This window comes from Brienomyrus brachyistius, chromosome 9 (assembly GCF_023856365.1).
Source record: "Brienomyrus brachyistius isolate T26 chromosome 9, BBRACH_0.4, whole genome shotgun sequence".
In the NCBI taxonomy this organism is placed as follows: domain Eukaryota; kingdom Metazoa; phylum Chordata; class Actinopteri; order Osteoglossiformes; family Mormyridae; genus Brienomyrus; species Brienomyrus brachyistius.
The window spans coordinates 29,504,074-29,524,166 of record NC_064541.1 but is presented as its reverse complement, the minus strand read 5'-3'; the positions used below and the strand labels follow the sequence as shown (position 1 = coordinate 29,524,166).

The window sequence follows — 20,093 nt, the reverse complement described above, 5'->3', positions numbered from 1 at the left end:
ACAAAGGGTTGCCATGAGAAGGCTCGCAGCTCAGCGATTAGCACTCGACTGCAACTGAAAGTGCGTGTGTGTGTGTGTGTGTGTGTGTGTGTGTGTGTGTGTGACTGCGCCGGAGAAGGCCTTCTAAAGAAATAATGAAGAAATAAATATCTATGCATCTGTCATTACATGCAGCGTCACTGAGCCTTTTTCCTAAGGATGCCATTATATGCTCACTGGCTACTTCATACCTGTTCAGTTACTTGTTGAAGCAAATATCTAATCAGCCAATCATATGTCAGCAGCTCAATATATAAAATTATGTGCATACAGGTCACAAGCTTCAGTTAATGTTCACAACGAACACCAGAATGGGGAGAGAAAGGGGACTTAAGTGACTTTCAGTGTGGCATGATTGTTGGTGCCAGATGGGCTGGTATGAGTATTTCAGAAACTGCTGATCTACTGGGATTTTCACGCACAACCATCTCTCCAGGGTTTACAGAAAATGGGCTGAAAAAGAAAAAAACATCCACTGAGTTCAAAATGCCTTACTAATGGCACGGTCAGAGAAGAACACCCAGCTTCACGCTGATAGAAAGGCAATAGGAACTGCACATCCTCTGCTATGCTCCAGGCTTCTTCTTTTACTTCTGGGTTAAAGTTTGGGGGGGGGGGGATCCTATGGAACATGCACAGAGTTCCTAGGCCAGTTTGAGTCCGTTCGAACGTCTCCATGCAGGAGTAATGCTCCATTCGATAATCTCGGCGAAGTCGAAAATTCCGAGGTTCGTCACATCCGACCAGTCTCCTGTTCAAGCTACACATCCTGGGACAAACATGGCTGCCTCCACGGACACGCTTTTGCTGTTGGTCTCCGAACACAAAAAGCTCATGGAAAGTCAAATTAAAAGGTTTATAAACTAGTTTCAAAACGATATTCTTTTTTTTCGACAGGCAAACAAATCACAAACAAACAGAATTCACTAACAAGTCTGGTAAAAATATGGATATTGCATGCTAGGATACTGTTTATACTCATGATAGGGTATTTTCTAAATAGACCACGTGCAATTACATTTCTAACTATTACGCTATTGACTGTGTAAGCCGCCATGTTGAAATGGCGACATGGGAGTCTCCTACAACAACATTCTGTTCAATATCGTCATGGGCGTGTTTCCGACAGGAAGTGACATTTTCAAGGACAGTGAGTTGCTTCATCCAGGCAGAGGAAGAGCTAGAGGTTTTAGGTCTAGCTGGACCTGCCAATCATGCATGTACCACCCAGCCCTCATCTTTCCTTTGGTTCTCCACACACACTTACGTATCATGTGCCTCTGGTTCTCCACACACACTTACGTATCATGTGCCTCTTGTTCTCCACACACCCTTACGTAGCATGTGCCTCTGGTTCTCCACACACCCTTACGTATCATGTGCCTCTGGTTCTCCACATACACTTACGTATCATGTGCCTCTGGTTCTCCACACACCCTTACGTATCATGTGCCTCTGGTTCTCCACATACACTTACGTATCATGTGCCTCTTGTTCTCCACACACCCTTACGTAGCATGTGCCTCTTGTTCTCCACACACACTTACGTATCATGTGCCTCTGGTTCTCCACACACACTTACGTATCATGTTCCTCTGGTTCTCCACACACACTTACGTATCATGTGCCTCTGGTTCTCCACACACCCTTACGTATCATGTGCCTCTTGTTCTCCACACACCCTTACGTATCATGTGCCTCTGGTTCTCCACACGCACTGCCGTATCATGTGCCTCTAGTTCTCCACACACCCTTACGTAGCTGTGCATGGAATTCACGCTACACTGACGCAAGATGCAGTATCACTAGAAATCTGTAGTATAGCCACCTTTTGTTGCAGTACCATGTGTTTATATACAGTACAGTACAGTATTAAAGTAGCATCTGATTTTTTTTTGAATGAGCGACTAGAAGAATATTTTCAGAGGCAAGAGAAAAAAGTTCCATGTACCAAGTACAGTGTACAGAATGCAATGAAATTCTTACTTGAATGTCTCTCCATGAACAAAAGAGTTTCAGATTTCAGTACAAAAAAATACTACATAGTGCTGGTTTGAGGTGCAATATTAGTATCGACATTGCAAGTCATGCACATGCTATTCTTACATCATGGAATGAGAGGGCCGGGGGGGGGGGGGTTATATAACATTTATATTCTGTCATAAGAAACAAAACTTTGCAGGCTTTGCGATTTAAATGTTTTTATCCTTTCCAGATTACCTAGATTATGTTAAGAAAATGAGATGGAAGAGAGCACTGATCACTGTGTGACTGTCTGTCGGCCTGGTGCATTAGCATGAAACCCGGAGCAAATTCTGTTTGTCCACATTCTGCAGACAAGTGCACTACTGCGACCAGCAGGGGGAGTGACCCTAAAGTGGGATCAGGGGTTGCTGAATAGAACGGGCGGGGGGGGCTTCCTGCTAAAGCCGACACTCCTGGGGGGGCCGAAGGCCGCTCTCTGCAGGCTCTGGAGATGTTTCAGGTGCCCACATCTTCGACCCGCCCCTCGCCCCTGTTTTGCTCCGCCAGGCCATTCAGTGCCTCCTTTGACTTCATAAGCATATAATCTTTCATACAAGGCAAAGACTCTTTTGCCCGTTTGGAAATTCCATGCCTGCTATTAGCAGGATTTATCTCGTGCTGATATGAATAAATCGAAAGACTACTGAGAGGCTTATTCAGATCTTTGTCACCTTTTTTGTGTCTCTTTGTCCTGATCTAAACTGGATCCAAGCGTACTTTTCCCTGGTGACTTTTGAAAATCCGTGTGGGTATTAAGTCAGGCCCCAGGGGTCGAGCCGCTGAAGTGTTTGCCTGCTGCCGTGGCGTCTCCGTTCCGTAGCTTTGGGAGACTCGCACGCCGAGCCTTTAATTCCGCCGCTTGCTGGCCCGGTTCCTTGCCGAGCTCCCTTCAGCGTGCTGTGTTCTCTTTGAAGCATGCCTCTGAAGCTGAGCACAGCAGGTGGGGCGGGGCTCAGCCTTTGCTGTGCAGCCCCAGTGTGGTTCCACGCAAGTCGAGCTCGGCTCCGAGCGACGTGCCGCTATAGTAGGCAGCCCCGTGCTCTAGCTCCTCCCTCCCGCCTCACCAGCTCCATTCCCGCTCTCTCCGTGCCATTCTCCAGTTTCCCGTGTTGGCCTCCTCTGTGTACTTATTTGCCGTGACGGCCTGTCATCCCTTCCAGGGTGTCTCCCGCATCGTGCTCTTCCTGGGATCAGGTCCAGCCTCCTTAATACCCAAACACTTAGGTTTAATTGCTTCCCTGCAGCACCGTAACACAGACAGCAGACATCAGTGTAAACACACCAGACCTGGAGTCACCCGTTCAGTATCTGCTCACAGGATTTCTGAGAGCTTTGCTCTCCATTTACTGGCCTTTGCCTACTCTGCACGGTCCTCTAAACCAGTGTTTCTCAGCCCGGTTCTCTGGGACCCCCACATAGTCCACGTTTTTGCTCCCTCTCAGCTCGCAGCCAAACAGGAGGATTGAATACCTGGTACAAGTGTCCTGGGAGCTGAGAAGAAGGAAAAATATGGTGTCCCCACGGACGGGTTGAGAATCACTGCTCTAAACCTTTTTATGCTCTGCGTATTTGTGATTTGTAATTCACTATATAATTTAAGAATGATCCATTTTGTTTTCTTTGGTAATTGTAACTAAAGTAGAACTTCGTAGAACTCTCATCAGGGGTGTTGTTCAATCCAGGGTGTCCCCTGGTGCTTACCCTCTGTTCTCTGTCATCAGATATATCATGGAAGGTGCGTGGATCAACTATAAAGGAGCAGACGTTTGAAATAGTGCAAGTTTTTTCATGTTACTGGGTTTGTTATCCACTGGTAAGCCTCTGCTGTACGTCCACATGTTCGCTCCGGGGTGAGGATTTCGCTTCTCCCTGTTAATGGCGGATGCTGAACATGGAGTTTTTTTTTCAAACCACGTTTGAAAATTCACTGGCATGTGAGAGTCGAGCGAGTTGCAGGGCCCTGCCCCCCCCCGCCCGCTGGGCCTCCCCGCCCGGCCTCCCCCACCCCTCATTGTCGGCTGACAGCCGTCGCTTCTTCTTAAATGCGGAGATGTGGCGGGGGGGGGGGGGGGGGCAAAGGCAGAGGTGCTAGAGAGATTGGCTCTGCTGAACTGAAATGCCTTTCTTTCTGTTACCTGCCCTTCGTCTCGCCACGGCAACAAGCACTGTGGCCAGGATCGCCCGATCGGCAGTGTGGGTGCAGTTAAAGAGATGCCCGGGTTACATCGGGATACATGGGCAGGACAGAGCGAGACATCATGGGGGGCGCGGGGGGGTTTCTCCACATCCCACTGAGTGCTCGCGTGTCGGGGTGGGGGTGGTCAGAGAATATCAGAGTAAACAGATCGTGTAGCTCTGACAAAAGCGGTGATGTGGTTAGGGTGAGCAGTGCGGTGCTTAGGGGCTGCTTACCGTGGGCGTGCTCCCGTGGTCACATGATCATGCTGACGAGGCTGCACGCAGATGTATAATTAATCAGCGAAAAACAGAGCAAACTCTGTGAACCAAGTCTAGCCGGGGGGCAGACAGGGGTTTAGCATGCTGCTAACAGTTCTGAATGAGGCTTTGCAGGGGTTTAGCATGCTGCTAGCGGTGCTGAATGAGGCTTTGCAATGGTTTACCATGCTGCTAGCGGTGCTGAGTTAGACTTTGCAGGGGTTTAGCATGCTGCTAGCGGTGCTGAATGTGGCTTTGCAATGGTTTACCATGCTGCTAGCGGTGCTGAATAAGGCTTTGCAGGGGTTTACCATGCTGCTAGCGGTGCTGAATGAGACTTTGCAGGGGTTTACCATGCTGCTAGCGGTGCTGAATGAGACTTTGCAGGGGTTTAGCATGCTGCTAGCGGTGCGGAATGAGACTTTGCAGAGGTTTAGCATGCATGCTCCTAGTGGTGATAAATGAGTCTTTGCAGTGGTTTAGCATGCTACTGGCAGTGCTGAATGAGACAGTGGTGTATGCAGTGTGTGGATGCGGAGACTCTCCCTCCCTAGATTCTCGTCATTGGTTATAGATGCCGGGCCGTTTCGCCATCCCAGCACATCCGCCTTCATAGGGCCAGCTTGGCATGCTCTGCCTCAGGGTGCATTAACTAGAGGTTCACCTGTAGAGGTTACCCATGTGTCCCTGTTGCCGGAGAACCGCCACAGAACCAAGGCTGCAGTAGGATCACTTTCGGAACCTTGGGGGCACTGTCATGTGGCATCTGGGGGTTGCTGCAGCATCCTCCTCCTCTGCAGTGCTCCTTGGGGGGGTGGGGGAGTGGTGGCTGTCAGCTGACCAGTCTCACAGCAGATGCTCGATTCAGACAGTACTAACCGGACATATGGGCCCCCTGTGTCTCATGGTTCTGCTTCACTGGCAGCTCTGTGAGATATTCATAGGGGTCTGGAAGGCTGAGGAGGGGCTCCGACTTCACTGCCACCCAAGGCGGCTCTCCCTGCCCTGGATGGTCGCCATCGCTTCCAGCAGCACCGTCATCTACCCTCTGTTTCTCGGCAGATATCCCTGGGCTCGCGCCGCAGAAAAGCCAAAATCCCAAACCTTGCTCAGCAAGCTCACAGTTATTTCCCCTTCATTCCAGAGCCATGTTCTGCTGAAGGTTAAGCTTTAGGTGGGCCCAAGGCCTGGAGGATCTGAAGAGGGCGGAGGGGGTTAAGGGTCTAAAATACCTGAAGAATCTAAGGTCTGAGTAACTTGAACCTCCTGCTGGAACACACAGGACAACCATTTCACATTTAACTGTGTTACCTGAATCTTTTATAAAACGAAGAGCAAAAAGCCATGTTGGTATACAACCAAAAAAAAAAACAAATATACAAAAACCTCGTAGAAGCAGCTACAAAGAACTTTTCTTGCCATGTCCTTTGAGCACCAGTGCAGGACTGGAGTCCTCGGAGATGACGAAGGTGGAGGTGACGGTGATTTCATTCTGGAGGATGCCGTTCCAATTAGGCCGGAACCTCCCAAGAGAGGGATTAGCCTGCCCACCCATGTGCTGAACAATTACTAGATATAATTTTTTGCATCCTCTTACATTAAAGTTTCACAGACTAGTACAGTAACTAAACTATCTAGCAGGGATAATATCCCCCTTTTAATCACGTCTGTAAATGGGGGACTGGTTTGTGTCTTTCGATGCCTCTGTTCATTTGTAATTGTTCTTGATTGAATGACTTTTTACTGTGATTCATTAGCGTTGATTTTAAGTTCCATTGACGTCTGCCTAAAGCTCTACAATTAAATTCCTGCAACACCGAGTGAGAATGGTGACCCCAGGGATTACTAATGTCTTAAAAATGTTCGCTGTGGCAATTATGTCTAAAATAAATGTTTGAGGACAAATGAAGATTGGATGTTGGTTTTTTTGCCGTTCTTGGTCCCTCCAATCTGCTCTCACTATCCGGAAGGCTCAGCTTCCATTGGGCTAATATAATCAGTCTTGGATATTGGATTTGTTTTTAAAATTCTGCATCCCAAACCTCTCCCTGAGCCTTCTGCAGCCATTGAGGTGAACTGTCTTCTCCAAAGTAGCCAGGCTCAGTGGGAAGGTGGCTATGATTGGTGGCCTGATACACATGTGGGACAGCATTGCTGACTCCATCCAATCGGTCACCTGGCTCATTTTCCACATTTGCATATGGTAGGTGAATCATTATTAATGTGCTGTTGGAGTCACACATTTAAATAAGCCTTTTAGGCTTCTTTACTTGTTAGTTTTCCGCGGGTCTTACATTCATCAGTTTTGTCAGCCGGTTCCTGGCTGCACGACATAAATCAAATTAAATCGTGTTTGGTACAGCACAGTTTTACAACCGCACTGTCAGTAGGTGCCATAAAAGCCGTTTTCCAAGGGGGTTATGAAAGGAGCCGTTAAACGCGCTTCCTGACGCACTGCAGGCTGATGTAGCCGCCTTCCGGTGACGTATCTGCCAGAAGCTGCATGGCTCATGCCGGCGTCTACGTACTGCGATGGGAAAAACCGGGTCCAAGAAATGCCAGGGGGTTCCGGAAAAGGTGAACAAGAACGGTGCTGCTTTCTGCAAACGTTTCACCTACTTAGTCCTGCTGTGGGCTGCAGTATCATAGGAGTTATTTTGTTCAAGCTGATAGGCAAGTTTTAAAAAAAGGCCATATCATGCTCCACAATCCCTCCCCCGGTTCGTGTCCCTGTGCCTCATCTGATTATTCTCCCAGAATCCCCCTGGCAGTCTCAGCTGCAGACTGCTCTGTGGGTTTACCCCGCTGTGAGGCTATGGAATGGATCTCAGTTTCTCCTTAAATCCTAAAAATAGAGTATTCAAGTAATCATACAAATGGCCGACGGCACTCGCAGGTGCCCCAGATCTGACAGATATCCTCTAGGGTGAAGGTGAGCTGTTGGCTTTGGTCTGCTGCTGTGCATTTCGGTAGCGTGTAGAGGGAGGTGGCCAGCGGGAGCATAAAAGCCCCACCTCCCTGATGGGAAGTGAGAGGAAGGGGAGCTTATTTTGGCTCCACACTTGCAGATTGCTCATAACTCGCCTAGCTACCCCCCTGGGGGCCTGAGGGCGACTGGAGGTTACCCTCAGAGTTTGCCTGAAGAAAAACGAGCCCATAGAGGAGCAAGACGAAAGGGGTCCCCTCGTCGCAGAGGGGGAGTCCCCGCCCTTTGCTGGCCAGCAGCAAGAAAGGACCCTCAAGGCAGCAGATTCCCCTTCTCATCTCTGATGCTCCATACATTTACGTGTGCCCCCCCCCCCCCCACCCCGATCTGGATGCTGAGAGGAGGGAGAGGCTGACGGCTAACCTGGGGCTCAGCAGCACAGCTGCACCTGGTCTCCTGATCAGTGCAGATCCACAGCTACGTGCATGAAGGCCATGGCTTCCCTGACTCAGCAGTACGACGCATCCTCCTCATATCATATCTTCATATCAATAGGGGCTGCAGTTCGGGTTCAGTAAGATACGCAAATTGTAGGACATGCTGTAGCCTCGCAGCTCCAGGACCTGAAACTTCCTTACTTTTGGGGAGACTTCTTCAGGTGCCCATTTGGATAACCTCAGTTTTATAAAAATCTGTGAATGCAGTCAAAAAAATAAAAATGCCAAAAGTCTTGTATTTTGGTTGGTTCCTTATGGTTAAGGTTAGGGCTGGGTGTCGTGATTGGAATTAGGGTTTTTCCCATAGAAATAAATGGACGGTCCCCATTTAGATAGGAAGAAACTTGGTGTGTGTGTGTGTGTGTTTGTGTGTGTGTGTCTTTGTGTGCCCTGCAAGTGGCATCCTCTCGTATCGTATTTCCGCAATTGGCTCCTGGCTGACCTCAGTCCAGTACTGGATAAGCTGGATGGATGGATAGATATTTTGCACAAGAATGGAAAACAAAGCAGCTTGATTGTAAATAAATTATGGGCAGTGTTTCTTTGTCCTCAGTGAGCAACATGTTATTATGGGCAAAATGTATCAAATACACACTGTCCCGAAGAATAATCACGTCCATAAGTGACTATCATGTGAAGGCAGGCATTGTTACTATTCATGAATAAAAATTAGTCCAGTGAGCTGGGTAGGCGCTGGGGTGTACACTGTAACAAATGACTGTGAAGAATTGTACCCGCAGTCAGCCTGTCCCACTTTCCGGCTCCCCCTTCCAGAAGGAAGTTGTCCCCACAGGCCACAAGCCTGCCGAGTGCTCTTTTAAGCCAGTGAGTACATAGTGCCCCTAGCAGGTATTTTGCAGTATCACAATTATAACGATTGAGTTTTTATTGCTTTAAGGAACCCCCCCACCCAGCATACACTTCCATCTACAGCTGGGGGGTGGGGGGCAAACCAAACTTCTGCCTCTGTCTTCTCAGAGAGGAGAAAGGAATGGTGAAGCTTGATAGAGGTTGGGGTAAATCGTGGTCCTGGGTGGGGGGAGCGGGTAATGAAAGCAGGAAGGGTAGCAAGGACTGGAGGATCGTGTGACATTTTGGAGAACACGATGTAAGCATTGTTATTGGCGGTGTTGTGACCCCTGTATGGAGAAAAGGATGGAGAGCCTGTGAGTGCTGTGCCTGTGACTAAAGACCAGGCCTGGATGAAGCAGCAGGGGTGTGTAATGGGGGGGGGGGGGGTGCCCTGTCGGGCCTCGCTGTGCCCCAGCAGCCTGGTGCTGCCGTATCTGACGTGGCCATATCTGCCGGACTTGGCGCTGCTCCGATACCAGCCAATTCACACCGTTCCTGTCGGACTTGCAGCCCCACATTCGCTCGGCGCCCAGCCCTTTGATCTGTCGTTAGAGTGGCTTTTAGCCCTGTGCTGCCCGTCAAGCTGAGCCCTCGACTCGCCGTGTGAAAGCCCCAGCCAGGCGGAGACTTTGAAAGAGTCGCCTTGAAGGTGGCGGAGATCTCCCAGCGAGGATCCCGGCCTCTGCGTGTGTGCAGGTGGGAGTGGGGGGCTGTTGAAATTTAAGATCTAATCCCTGGCCCGTGTAAAACTGACCTTGCCGAATGAGAAATGTTATAGAGCATTCTTATTATTCGTCATTTCAGCAGAAAATATGATCTTTTTATTCTTGAAGAAGGATAGCAGTATATTTCTTATGAGTGGGAGTGCCCCCCCCCCTTCCAGGAGATACATTTGAGGAGCTACAGATAAAATGGGAGGGAGAACAAGAGGCCCCCCCCCGGCTGACGTGAACAGCCTGTGATTCCACTCGAACCGAAGGCAGCTCTGCATGTCTAGTGGACCTTTGGAGAGAAACCTCAGCGGCACGAGGAAGGAGACGCATCAAAGCCGTGTGACGTGGGAGGCAGATAATGGGCTTCTTGTCGTCCTGTTAAAAGAGACAATGAAATAAATGAAACAGTTTATCTCTGGCTTGTGTGGTGATTCTTCTGCTATTTGGAAATAGTCCCTCCGATATCAAAAAGACTCACCCAAAGATGTTAAATAAAACAGAGGCATCACAGATGAAGGTGTTTGTGACCCCTCTTGTCTTTACCTGTTTGCCTCTTTCGCGGTGCATCAGTGATAGCATCTCCCAGGTCCAGGACGCAGGCTCCGGTCTTAGCGTGCTTTGTGTGACTTATTAAATCCACGTTTGGTCCTAATCTCATTGTGCATGGCATTGTGTCCTTGGAGCCAGGGTCGTGGTTGGGGAAGGGGGTGGTTGGATGTGGCATTATCAGATTTTTGGAGATCATTGGCAATATTTCTGGACTAGAATGTTTCAGTACAGACGTGTTTTTTGTTATGGGGACCGTGAATGAATGCAGGAGTAGCGGAACAGAGCGAAGCAGGAGATCATGCAGGAAATCATGCAGGAGATCGTAATTACAAATATCTCATTAACATGGATCTGTCAATGCATCCCTCACCGCCCCATCTTCTTGTCACCCAGGCACCTGCTCAGGGCGTGTGACCCCCCCCCCCTCCCCCCCCGCCAGCCAGGCCTATCTGTCACCAGGCTTGATGTTCTGTCAGGTCTTGCAGAGGCTGTCTGGATGCATGCTGGTGGTAATTCCATCACCAGCGCTGGCGGAGCCCACCCCCGGATCCCGCGGTTAAACACTCCCAGAACGCCTCCCCCCCCCAACCCCCACCCCCACCATGAGAGAGCGTGCTGCTTTCTGCAGGCTTATTGCCTGATATCCGCGTGTGGCATCACCCACGCTGTAATTCAGCACCAATTTACCTCGATGGGAGGCAGTTTAGTTGAGAAGAGCAAGGTCAGTGTCATTACGCTGGGAATGGACCAGGAACTTCAGTTTTCACACGTGACGCTGGGTTCCCTCCAGGCCAGGTTATGCAATAAAACAACAAGAAGTAAAGACCTACTTTATGGATATGATGCACGTTTTTTTGCATTGACAGTTGAATATTTATAGAAGTGGCTAAATTTAGCATGTTTTGTTGCTTTTCGTTTTTGTTCCGCCGCTGTACATATGGCGATCCGCCATATGGGCAATGTTGATTTGCGAGTAGCAAGCGAGGCCAGCAACTGCGTCAGAATTTGTCTATGGAGTATGGAAACACAGACAGTGGAAAAAACTGAATTTATTTTGAAGATCAGCAGATTCAGGGACCAGCCAAAGCTTATTTTTATGTCTTTTCAAGTGAAATTCATGATGAATTTCAAAGCGGGCGAAGTGCTGTCTGTCCGCTGTAACGTCTTCTGACGAACTGCTCTGATCTGGTGGCTGTAGAGCCTCTCGGTTCTTCTGGGCCACTTAAAAATATTGTGTTCACAACTATCAGCGGTCAAGTTGTGCTTCTCCCGGCTATTAAATAGAAGACAGCAGTCATTACGATGAGTTTTGTTGCAGAAAAACACATAATCCTTTCTTCCCTGAAGGTAATCGTGAGCAGACTGCAGAAGCTTTATCCACTGATGACTAATGTGTGTTTCTCACATCGCTATACATGGTATGAAAAGTTCGCTCACCCCACCTCCACCACCATCTCTCTCTGTGTGCAAAAAATATGCTGTGCGCAGGACTGTAAGCTACCCCTCCACCCCCCCAAAACAGACGGCCCGTCGGTGGAGTACGGGCCCAGTGCCACCAGTGAGATCTTCCTCGTTCCCTGCCCCCGCCCACCACATCCCAAAATATCCCACTCCCACCAAGGGCTGTCCAACACCTCTCCACTGGGAGACAGGGAAAGAGGAGGTTGCTTTTCTTCCTTTCCTCTGCCCCTGGTGATATTTACCATGTGAGATGGGGGTGGAATGCCCTGGCACCTCCCATCACTGGGCACATGCCCGTCTTGAGCCCTTTTAGCATGTGGAGCTTCTGCCATGTCAGCTGATCTCCTTCTCAGCAAATCGTGGAGACAAAGCAGACAACAGATAAAGAGCATCACAGCGTTCAGCTAGAGGGTGGCCTCCGCACTTTGGGACTGATGGAGACAATCCCAGGTCTGATCCTCCTGTCGATATCTTATGGACGTCACTCAGCGCAGCATCCACAGGTACCCCACAGTAAGGGTTGGATGACGAGGTCAAACAGCAGGTTACTAACGTCAATGCTGACTGGGGCCGTCAACGAAATATCCATTGTAATAACAAGCAAAGATACATAAATCCATCTATCCCACAATGCAGCCATATTCTCACTGGTCAGGGTTGCAGGGGCCCCATGGTCTATTTCAGGCAGACTAGGACATAAAAATGGGTTACATCCAGGACTGCATACCCATCCATCATACGTAACTGTTTATCCTGTACAGGGTGGCTGGAAGCCATTACCAGGAAGCTCACAGCAAGAGGCAGGGGAACACCTCGTTTCGGATATCGGTGCACCACAGAGCTCCCTAAATCATACACTCTGGGAAGTGTAGCGACAGCGGGTCACCAGTTATGACTGTCATAGGAAGCCCTTGTATACATACGGAGAACATGCAGAGGTTAAGGGCACCATGAGACCGGAGCACTTAATGTTTCGGGGTATAAGTTCAGATCCCAGCTCTCAGCTTGTCTGGGCCACTCTGCTCACTGGGGGTGTCTGGGGGTGTCTGGGGGTGTGTCCGGTGCAGGGCTGATTGCCGAAGGCTTTCAATCAGCCATCGATTTATTCAAAGAATGCTTTCCCAGAAATCTGACCGTGAAGTATTTCTCAGTCGTACGGGATTTTATTTTGTGGGGCCGTGCTGGAGCATTAAGGAATGAGCACCCTCCGTTTCACCCAACGTTTTATTAATGCTTAAAGCAGGAGATGTAAGGTGGAGCAAATGACAGGAATGTATAAAGAGAGCTTTCGGGCATTCAAGGAAACATAGCAGCACGGAGACCATCTCTGCTTGCAGATTGGCATGATTTGTGATGCAGAAAGAGGAGTGAAATGTTTTTGTGCTAAACTGAGGTGATGATGTAGCCATTTTCGATGGAGCAGTTGAAGTGAATATTATGGAAACCCAGGCTGTTCTAGGGAACATTGGGGACAGGGTGCTTTTAGAAGAGGGGAAGGAGAGGTGAGATTGGGGGCGGGACAATCTAGTGCTATGTGTGGGGTCTGAACACAGAGCGGGTCATGCTGACACCCTTCTGGAGGGGGGGCCTGGGTGCCATCACTGACGAGATGCTGGTGTCTAATTCGAGCCGAAGCAAGTTGTTGTTTTAAGGACTTGCGCAATGTCTGCTGTGTGTTACCAAATATGGAATCCACATGTTATGTAATGTGTTTTGCTGTTTGAGGGAGGGTCAGCGTTGCATTTCCAGCCAACGCTGACCATACTCTGATTGGCCGATAAAACCATGATGTCATTGTGTGCAGGCTCCATTTAATCTGAAGTCTGAGCAGGACCCTTTCACAGGAATGCTTTCACTGAGAATTAGATGTGTTGTGTTCATTACAGGTTAGTGTGGTGACTCACTGGCGAGTGGGTTGTTATGTGTGCGCGTGTGAGTTTGCATGTAATCTCTGTGTGGGTTTCCGTCGAGTATTCCAGTTTATAGTCACAGTCCAAAGATGTGAGTTTGATGTCTCAAAATTGTGTTAGTCTGTGATCTGTGTTTGACTGACATCTCATCCTGAGCACTTGTCTTCTCCACTTTGTCCCCTGTGGTGGACTAGCATCTCGTCCAGGGTGTCCCCTGCCTTGTCCCCTGTGATGGACTGGCATCCCGTCCAGGGTGTCCCCTGCCTTGTCCCCTGTGATGGACTGGCATCCCGTCCAGGGTGTCCCCTGCCTTGTCCCCTGTGATGGACTGACATCCCATCCAGGGTGTCCCCCTGGTTATGGATGAGGGAAAGATGGTTATTACAAATGGCATCACAGTAGTAATAGATGTAATAAATAGAAGTAACTGCACCAGCAGTGTCTAACTGATATAAGGGGATCACATCCTGGAATTAGGCCGAATGAGAATTGACCCTAGAGTTGGGTGAGCGGTCGTTTATATCCGGATGTGGACTGGATATGCAGCATTTTAATTGCTGTTTGCCAGATCAAAGCCAGCCTTTTGTTCTGGAAGCACAGCTCTAGTGAGGCCTGTTCTCTGTGTTTCTCAGGTTGCCTGTCATTGCCCCCTGTTCTCTGGCCTCCTGGACTAATCCCTTCTGCTCTAACTTTCCTCCTAACTCTGTTAAAGTCCAAAACTGCATTTAATATATTTAGCAGGCTCTTCTATCCAAATTGAAATGCTTTATTTTTGAGAAAGTAAGGTCCCTAGAGCAATTGCTCTAGGGCCTTGCTCAAGGGCCCAGTGGTTTAAATCCTGATCCTGGGATTTGATCCGGCGATCTTCTGATCGCAGGCACTAACCTTCAGAGCTGCAGACCACTAGTGAGATCTCCAGCCAGATCCCCTGCACCTCTACTTTCTGCATGCTCTGACAGAAAATTAAGCTTATTGCGCCATGTTTGGTGGCCTGAGGATGTCACATCACCAGATCTCCCTCCTCCCCTCCAACACAGACTGGTCCTGAGGCGGTGCTTCTCAGTCTCACTGTCCTGGGCCCTGAAGGTCAGGGGGCCATCTGGGGGCCTTGGCAGGTGGCTCGAGTCTAGCGTTCCTCAAGGCTGACGCCTCGGCCTGATTGCCATGTCAGCATGATTAATGCCAGGAAGCCGGCCGGCTCCGTCACACGTTACCTATCGTCCCCGTCTTCTTTAACCTGCCCCAGTGTCCTCACTGCCCTTGCCTGTCACACACCCCAGTGGCATCATAAACAAAAACAGCAGGGGCGGCCCTCTGTGTGCTCCCAGAGGAGGGCTCTGGAGGGCTGTCTAATGAGAGTTCCTGGAGGTTTGGTGGCAGAACGAACCTTTTAGGAGATGGAGGAGATGGGCAGCTGGGCGCTTGTGCGTAGCACGGATTCAGCTGCTCATTTTGTGGAGGTTTAGCTCGGATCCCTGAGGAATGTCCTGTGAGAAGAATCCGCTGCGTAGAGCAGCCGGCGGTTTTTCTGCAGCGGAGCAGCCGTGAGCGACGGACCCCGTTACCGCCTGTCAGCTGCTTAATGCCTCTTCCCGCTCTTCGCCTTTGGGCTGCAGCAGGCAGCTTTTCACAGAACTGGGTGCCATTTCTGAGAGACAGTAAAACCACGCCGGTTAACAAAACGAGAAAATGATTTTCTTTCTGGAGATTACCAGTGCAGGCTGGTACAGCCCGGGGCTTTGTGATAGCAGCTAATTGTTAATTATTACCAGAAGCTGTGCATAGCTTGCAACTTAAATGCATGGAAATAGTACAGTTTTTTGCTGTTCCTATTTCAGTGGCTGCAGCTGTTGTATGTACCCCTTTAAAAGTGCTCTGATGCCTTTTCTCTTCCTCCCCCCTCAGGTTCCTACATGATCGTGAACTGCTCCCAGCATGCCGCGGGGCAGCGGGCGCACCTCCTGCTGCAGACGCTCAGTGAGAATGACACTCACTGCGTCCAGTTCAGCTACTTCCTGTACAGCCGCGATGGGCACAGCCCAGGGGCGCTGAGGGCGTACGTGCGGGTCAACGGCGGGCCTCTGGGCAGCCCCGTCTGGAATGCATCTGGCTCACATGGGCGCCAGTGGCACCAGGTGGAGATGGCTGTCAGCACCTTCTGGCCCAACGAGTACCAGGTGAGGCTGCCACTGGACACCCCGCCTGAAGAAGGCTCCCATGCGCGACACAGTACCCCTGTGAGGTGCAGCTGAAAGGGACAAGGCCAGTCACAGGATATGACATCACTTGGCTACATGGAGGCGTCTTCCTGTCTGGTGGTTCAGGGACTTGCCCTGTGGCCTCACACCTCCAGGTTTATAGGTTTGAATCCCGACGAGTGTTCTTGCCTCTCTGTTTGTATGAGTTTTCTCACAAACTCTCGTGACCTCACAAAGCACAAAAACATGGTTTCTCTGAGTGCGCTAAAATGTGATGGACTGGCATCTCATCCACCGTGTCGCCTGTTGTATGCTTCTTTAGATGGGTTCCAGGCTCACCACCACCCTCTACTGGATAGACATGGTCAGTCCTCACTTCATGAAGCCCTTAGTTATGGTCATCCTAGACGCTATCTCCAGTGCTTGTGGTGGTCACTGAGTTCTATGCTGGTACAGAAGCTCTGTAGATGGTGCAGTGAAGCTTGTACCACTGTGTGAGGATCCCCCTCCCCACCAGGCATGGTGAGTGCCTGCAAAGGTGCTGCATCAGTGGAGCATATCATGGGGGCCTCCCATCGAGTGACGAGGCTGGTCGGTGTTAATTACGCCCTTGTGATCTGTTTAATTACCTTCGATTCTCTTGCGGATCTGGGACAGGTTAACGTCAACGGGGTGGGACCCAGTGAGACCTCGGAGAGAGTTGCGTTACCCGAACTATTCTGTTCCCCGTGGATTTTTGCCCTACCACATGGAACAGTCTGTGAGCTTCTCACAAAAGGCCCGTATGGATCGATCGCTGCCTGATTCCCTCAACTTTGTGAGCCTGTCTGTGTGCCAGCAAGGAAGGGCCGTCCTGCCCTGTCCATAAATTCAATTTTTCAGTGCTGTGCATTGAGTGGAACTGTCACAGCACAATTAAGCTGAGTGGAGGAGTGGTTTATCGAAAATCTCCCCGGCTTAATTAACTGCCACATAGCAGCAAGAGATGTGACCTTCATATGTAAACGATGGAGGCCCGGAATTGGGAACCTGCAACATTGCGGCGTTTGTGTCCCGCACAGTGGCACTATGATGCTTTGAGGTTACATGCATCCAAACATTATTGATCGGCATGTAATACAGATCTCTCTCCCTCTCTCTCTGTCCTCTGTCTCTCTCTCCCTCCCTCTCTCTCTCCCTCTCTCTCTGTCCTCTGTCTCTCTCTCCCTCCCTCTCTCCCTCCCTCTCTCTCTCTTTCTATCTCTCTCTGTCTTTCTCCCTCTCTCTCTCCCTCTCTTTCTTTCTCTTTGTCTCCCCATCCCTCTCTCTCTCCTTCTCTTTCTCTCTGCCTCTCTATCTCTTTCTCTTTCTCTCTCTCTCTCTCTCTCTCTCTCTCTCGCAGACGCATCCACTATCAGAGCTGCAAACCTGAAAATTGATTAGTGGGAGGTGTGGTGGGGTACGATGGGGGGGTGTCCTTGTTAACACGCCCTTCTTTTGCCCTCATTCTCTTTGCCTAAAACTGTTAATGAAGAAAAAAACAGCTGTAATGGAATGGGGGGGGGGGGGGGGGGGGGGGGGGCTGGGAGGGGACGGGCACTGCAATCAGGCAGCGGCAGTTCTGTCCAGTACGCCACTGGCATCACGGAGCCTGGGCTTCTGTAGTCTTCCCCACTTCAATAAATCAGAATCTGAGTAATGAGATTAGAGCGCTCTGGATCGATGCGGCCCGCCTCCGTGTGCCCTCTGCCTCCACCCCCCCGAAGCAGCCCTCCCCCCGAAGCCGCGGCCCAGATCAGATTCCTCGTTGCCGCCCTGTTCTGGTGCGACTCACGCGGTTACCGTGATTTACTCTGCCAGTTGCCTCGCGGTGACATCAGAGCCGTCATGGCGTGAGAGAGGTGATCTGTAAACACCAGGGACGGGGTTACAGTGCGGGCGACGGTACATGCAGCACACACACCAAACTGCATATTTTGGAGGGAAGTTGGGTGATGAAGTGTTTACAGCGTCCAAGCATCTCTGCCAGTGTCTCTCCTGCTCCTTGCGAGGTTCCTGTATATGAAATTGCAGTGTTTCTGATGTTCTGATGTACTGGTGTGACCTCTCCATGATTTGGAGAGACAGGCGTATCCCATCGAGTCCCACGGACTCACTGGACATGGTTTCAGCTATTATGTTATTTACATGACTTGATGCTGCATATGCCCCCCCAATAAAAACATGAATTCAGTAAATATATTGTTAGGGCCTAATGAGAGGGGAGGGCGCCTGCGATCTATGACTGGCCCAATGCAGATAGTGCTGGTTCTTGCTCCCCACCTTACCAAATTGCCAGTCTTTTATTTCCATGCAGGCCAAAGGTGGACTCAGTGTACTGGTCGCCCCCCGGGGGACAGCTGTCCAATGGGGTGGAGAGGAGGGAGGACCCAGTATTAGCTGCCCCTGAGAATGCCTGCTCCCTCTTCCTTGTCATCTCTTGTCCTACTCATCAGCCTTCTGTCTTTCCCCAGTGTGAGGAAGCAGGCTCACCTCTCCTTCCTCCTGGTCCCGGTCCAGCACCGTCCTCACACCATGTTTATGGTGGATGGTGTCATGGGGGGGGGGGGCACGGTTTTGAGTATAAAGAGCGTGTAGGGGCGAGCCCCCTCCCTGAATAGCCCGCCATCTTGCTAACCCCATCACCTTCCCCAAGCGGAGCATGCTCTGCCCACGTCCCTTTCCCTGACTCCAGCATAGTGAATGTAACGGGGCCTGCGTCTGTTACCTCGACCCCGGGACAGTGAGTGTAACGGAGCCCATGTCCATTTCCCTGGCATGGTGAGTGTAATGGGGCCCGCGTCTGTTACCCCGAGCCCGGGACCTGTAGTAGCAGTCCGACTCAGGATGCCCTGGGAGAGCAGACTTTTTGGTCTGTCTTTCTTTTTTCAGGGCACTGACTACAGGATCAGTAAGCGTAAAAGCAGGTCCTTTGATTATGATAAATAATCTATAAGTAGAAACAAACGGAGATAAAATGATGATTGTAAAAGCTGCGGGCTCTGTAGCCACGTGTAGTGACAGTGGACCAGAAGTGGGTTAGCAGAAGACCTCTGAAGAAGCCCTCTCCTCCCCGTTCTCAGTGCAGAGATTCTTAAGGTGCCCCCTTGCCCCCAAACACACACAGTCCTCATTAGCCTCCTTAATTACTTATCCGGCACTGGATTGGGCTCATTTCCCATTAGAGTGTGTCAACAGTAGGAAGCAGGATTTCCTGCAGCACTTGCGGGGGGGCTCCAGAGGGGCTGCAGACTCAGATACCGTGTCACATGGTGCTTCCCCGTCACACAGGTCAGGGGCTGCCCTTCATCCCACACAGCGTCTCCCAGTCTGTGCTGTTCCTCGCTGCACGTGAGCAGGCCGCATGCTCTACGACAGGGAAATCAGGGAAATGAATGGTTAACTGCCAGACAAAACTCGGTCGGTTTAAGGCCTTGCTGGAAATGAATCTTTTCTAGCTTCGGATCATGAATGGCTTATAATGCCAATCACCTCCCATGTCGTATGAACACTGTGGTGAGAGATGAGGTAAACTTGAGAGTTCCTGAGATAACTTAATGAGCTTGGGGACAACGTGTGTAATTATACACAAATTATTTATGTATTACTTTCTTAGTGTTTTATACCTTATGGTTTGTTCCCTGCGGCCTCCAGCTGAATGCTCATCATCTTTTATTTACCGTTGGATGTTAACGCCGGACGCTAATTGCATGTTTCTTGTACGTCAGGAAACACCAAGTAGCTGCTTCCGTGCGGAGATGGCTGCTCCCCACCTCGTCCTCGTCACCGTGACACCCAAGCTCATAGCTTTCTCACTCACGTGTGGGAAGAACGGGGAGGGAAGGGGGGGGGGGGGGAGAGAATTAAAATGGAAGACAAAGATCACCTTGAACCTCTGATATTTTATTTGAAACCTCTCCTGTCTGCCATGTTTTCCAGCCGTTATTGGTGTAGGTGTCGGCTTTGGGGAGGGGGGCAGGGGGGCTTGTTATCAAATATTAAAGATGTTATCCAGGCCGCCAGGCCTGACAGCGAGCGGCAGGCCTGACACTCTTTCTCTCTCTCTCTCTCTCTCTCTCTCTCTCTCTCTTTCGCTCCATCTCCCTTTTCCTTATGTTTCCATTTCCTCACTTAAGCTAACAGGAAAGAAAATCAGCACCTCCCTGTGGGGTGTTTTCGGCGTGTGCCAGCACAGGGTTAGATAAAGATGCAGCGACTGCGTCTCCAGCCCCACGCAGCACCTCCCGCTCTGCCTGCTCCCTGGCTCCCCCTAGCAGCCAGTGTGCGTTTCACTTATAGCTCTGGAGATTAATGAAGAGGGCTCGAGTACACAGCAGTTGGTGGTCAGGAAGGAGTTGCTTGGAGCACTCCCTTCAGATGCGGCCTGTGACGATAGCATGCTACCGCATGGCTGCGAGTCGTTTGGTGCATAAGCTGCGCCTGTGCATTAAAGTGTGGTCAGGTCTCAG

General features: G+C 50.3%; 1 protein-coding gene across 2 annotated transcripts in view; it reads left to right on the top strand.

Moving 5' to 3' along the window:
* The window catches only part of ptprub (protein tyrosine phosphatase receptor type Ub), a 157,573-nt gene that overhangs the window by 62,986 nt on the left and 74,494 nt on the right, over positions 1-20,093 (top strand). For both annotated transcript variants that reach the window (XM_049025265.1, XM_049025266.1), the window contains exon 3: positions 15,314-15,585. In XM_049025265.1, the coding sequence (XP_048881222.1) occupies positions 15,314-15,585 (272 nt within the window). The remainder of the gene's footprint in view (positions 1-15,313; positions 15,586-20,093) is intronic.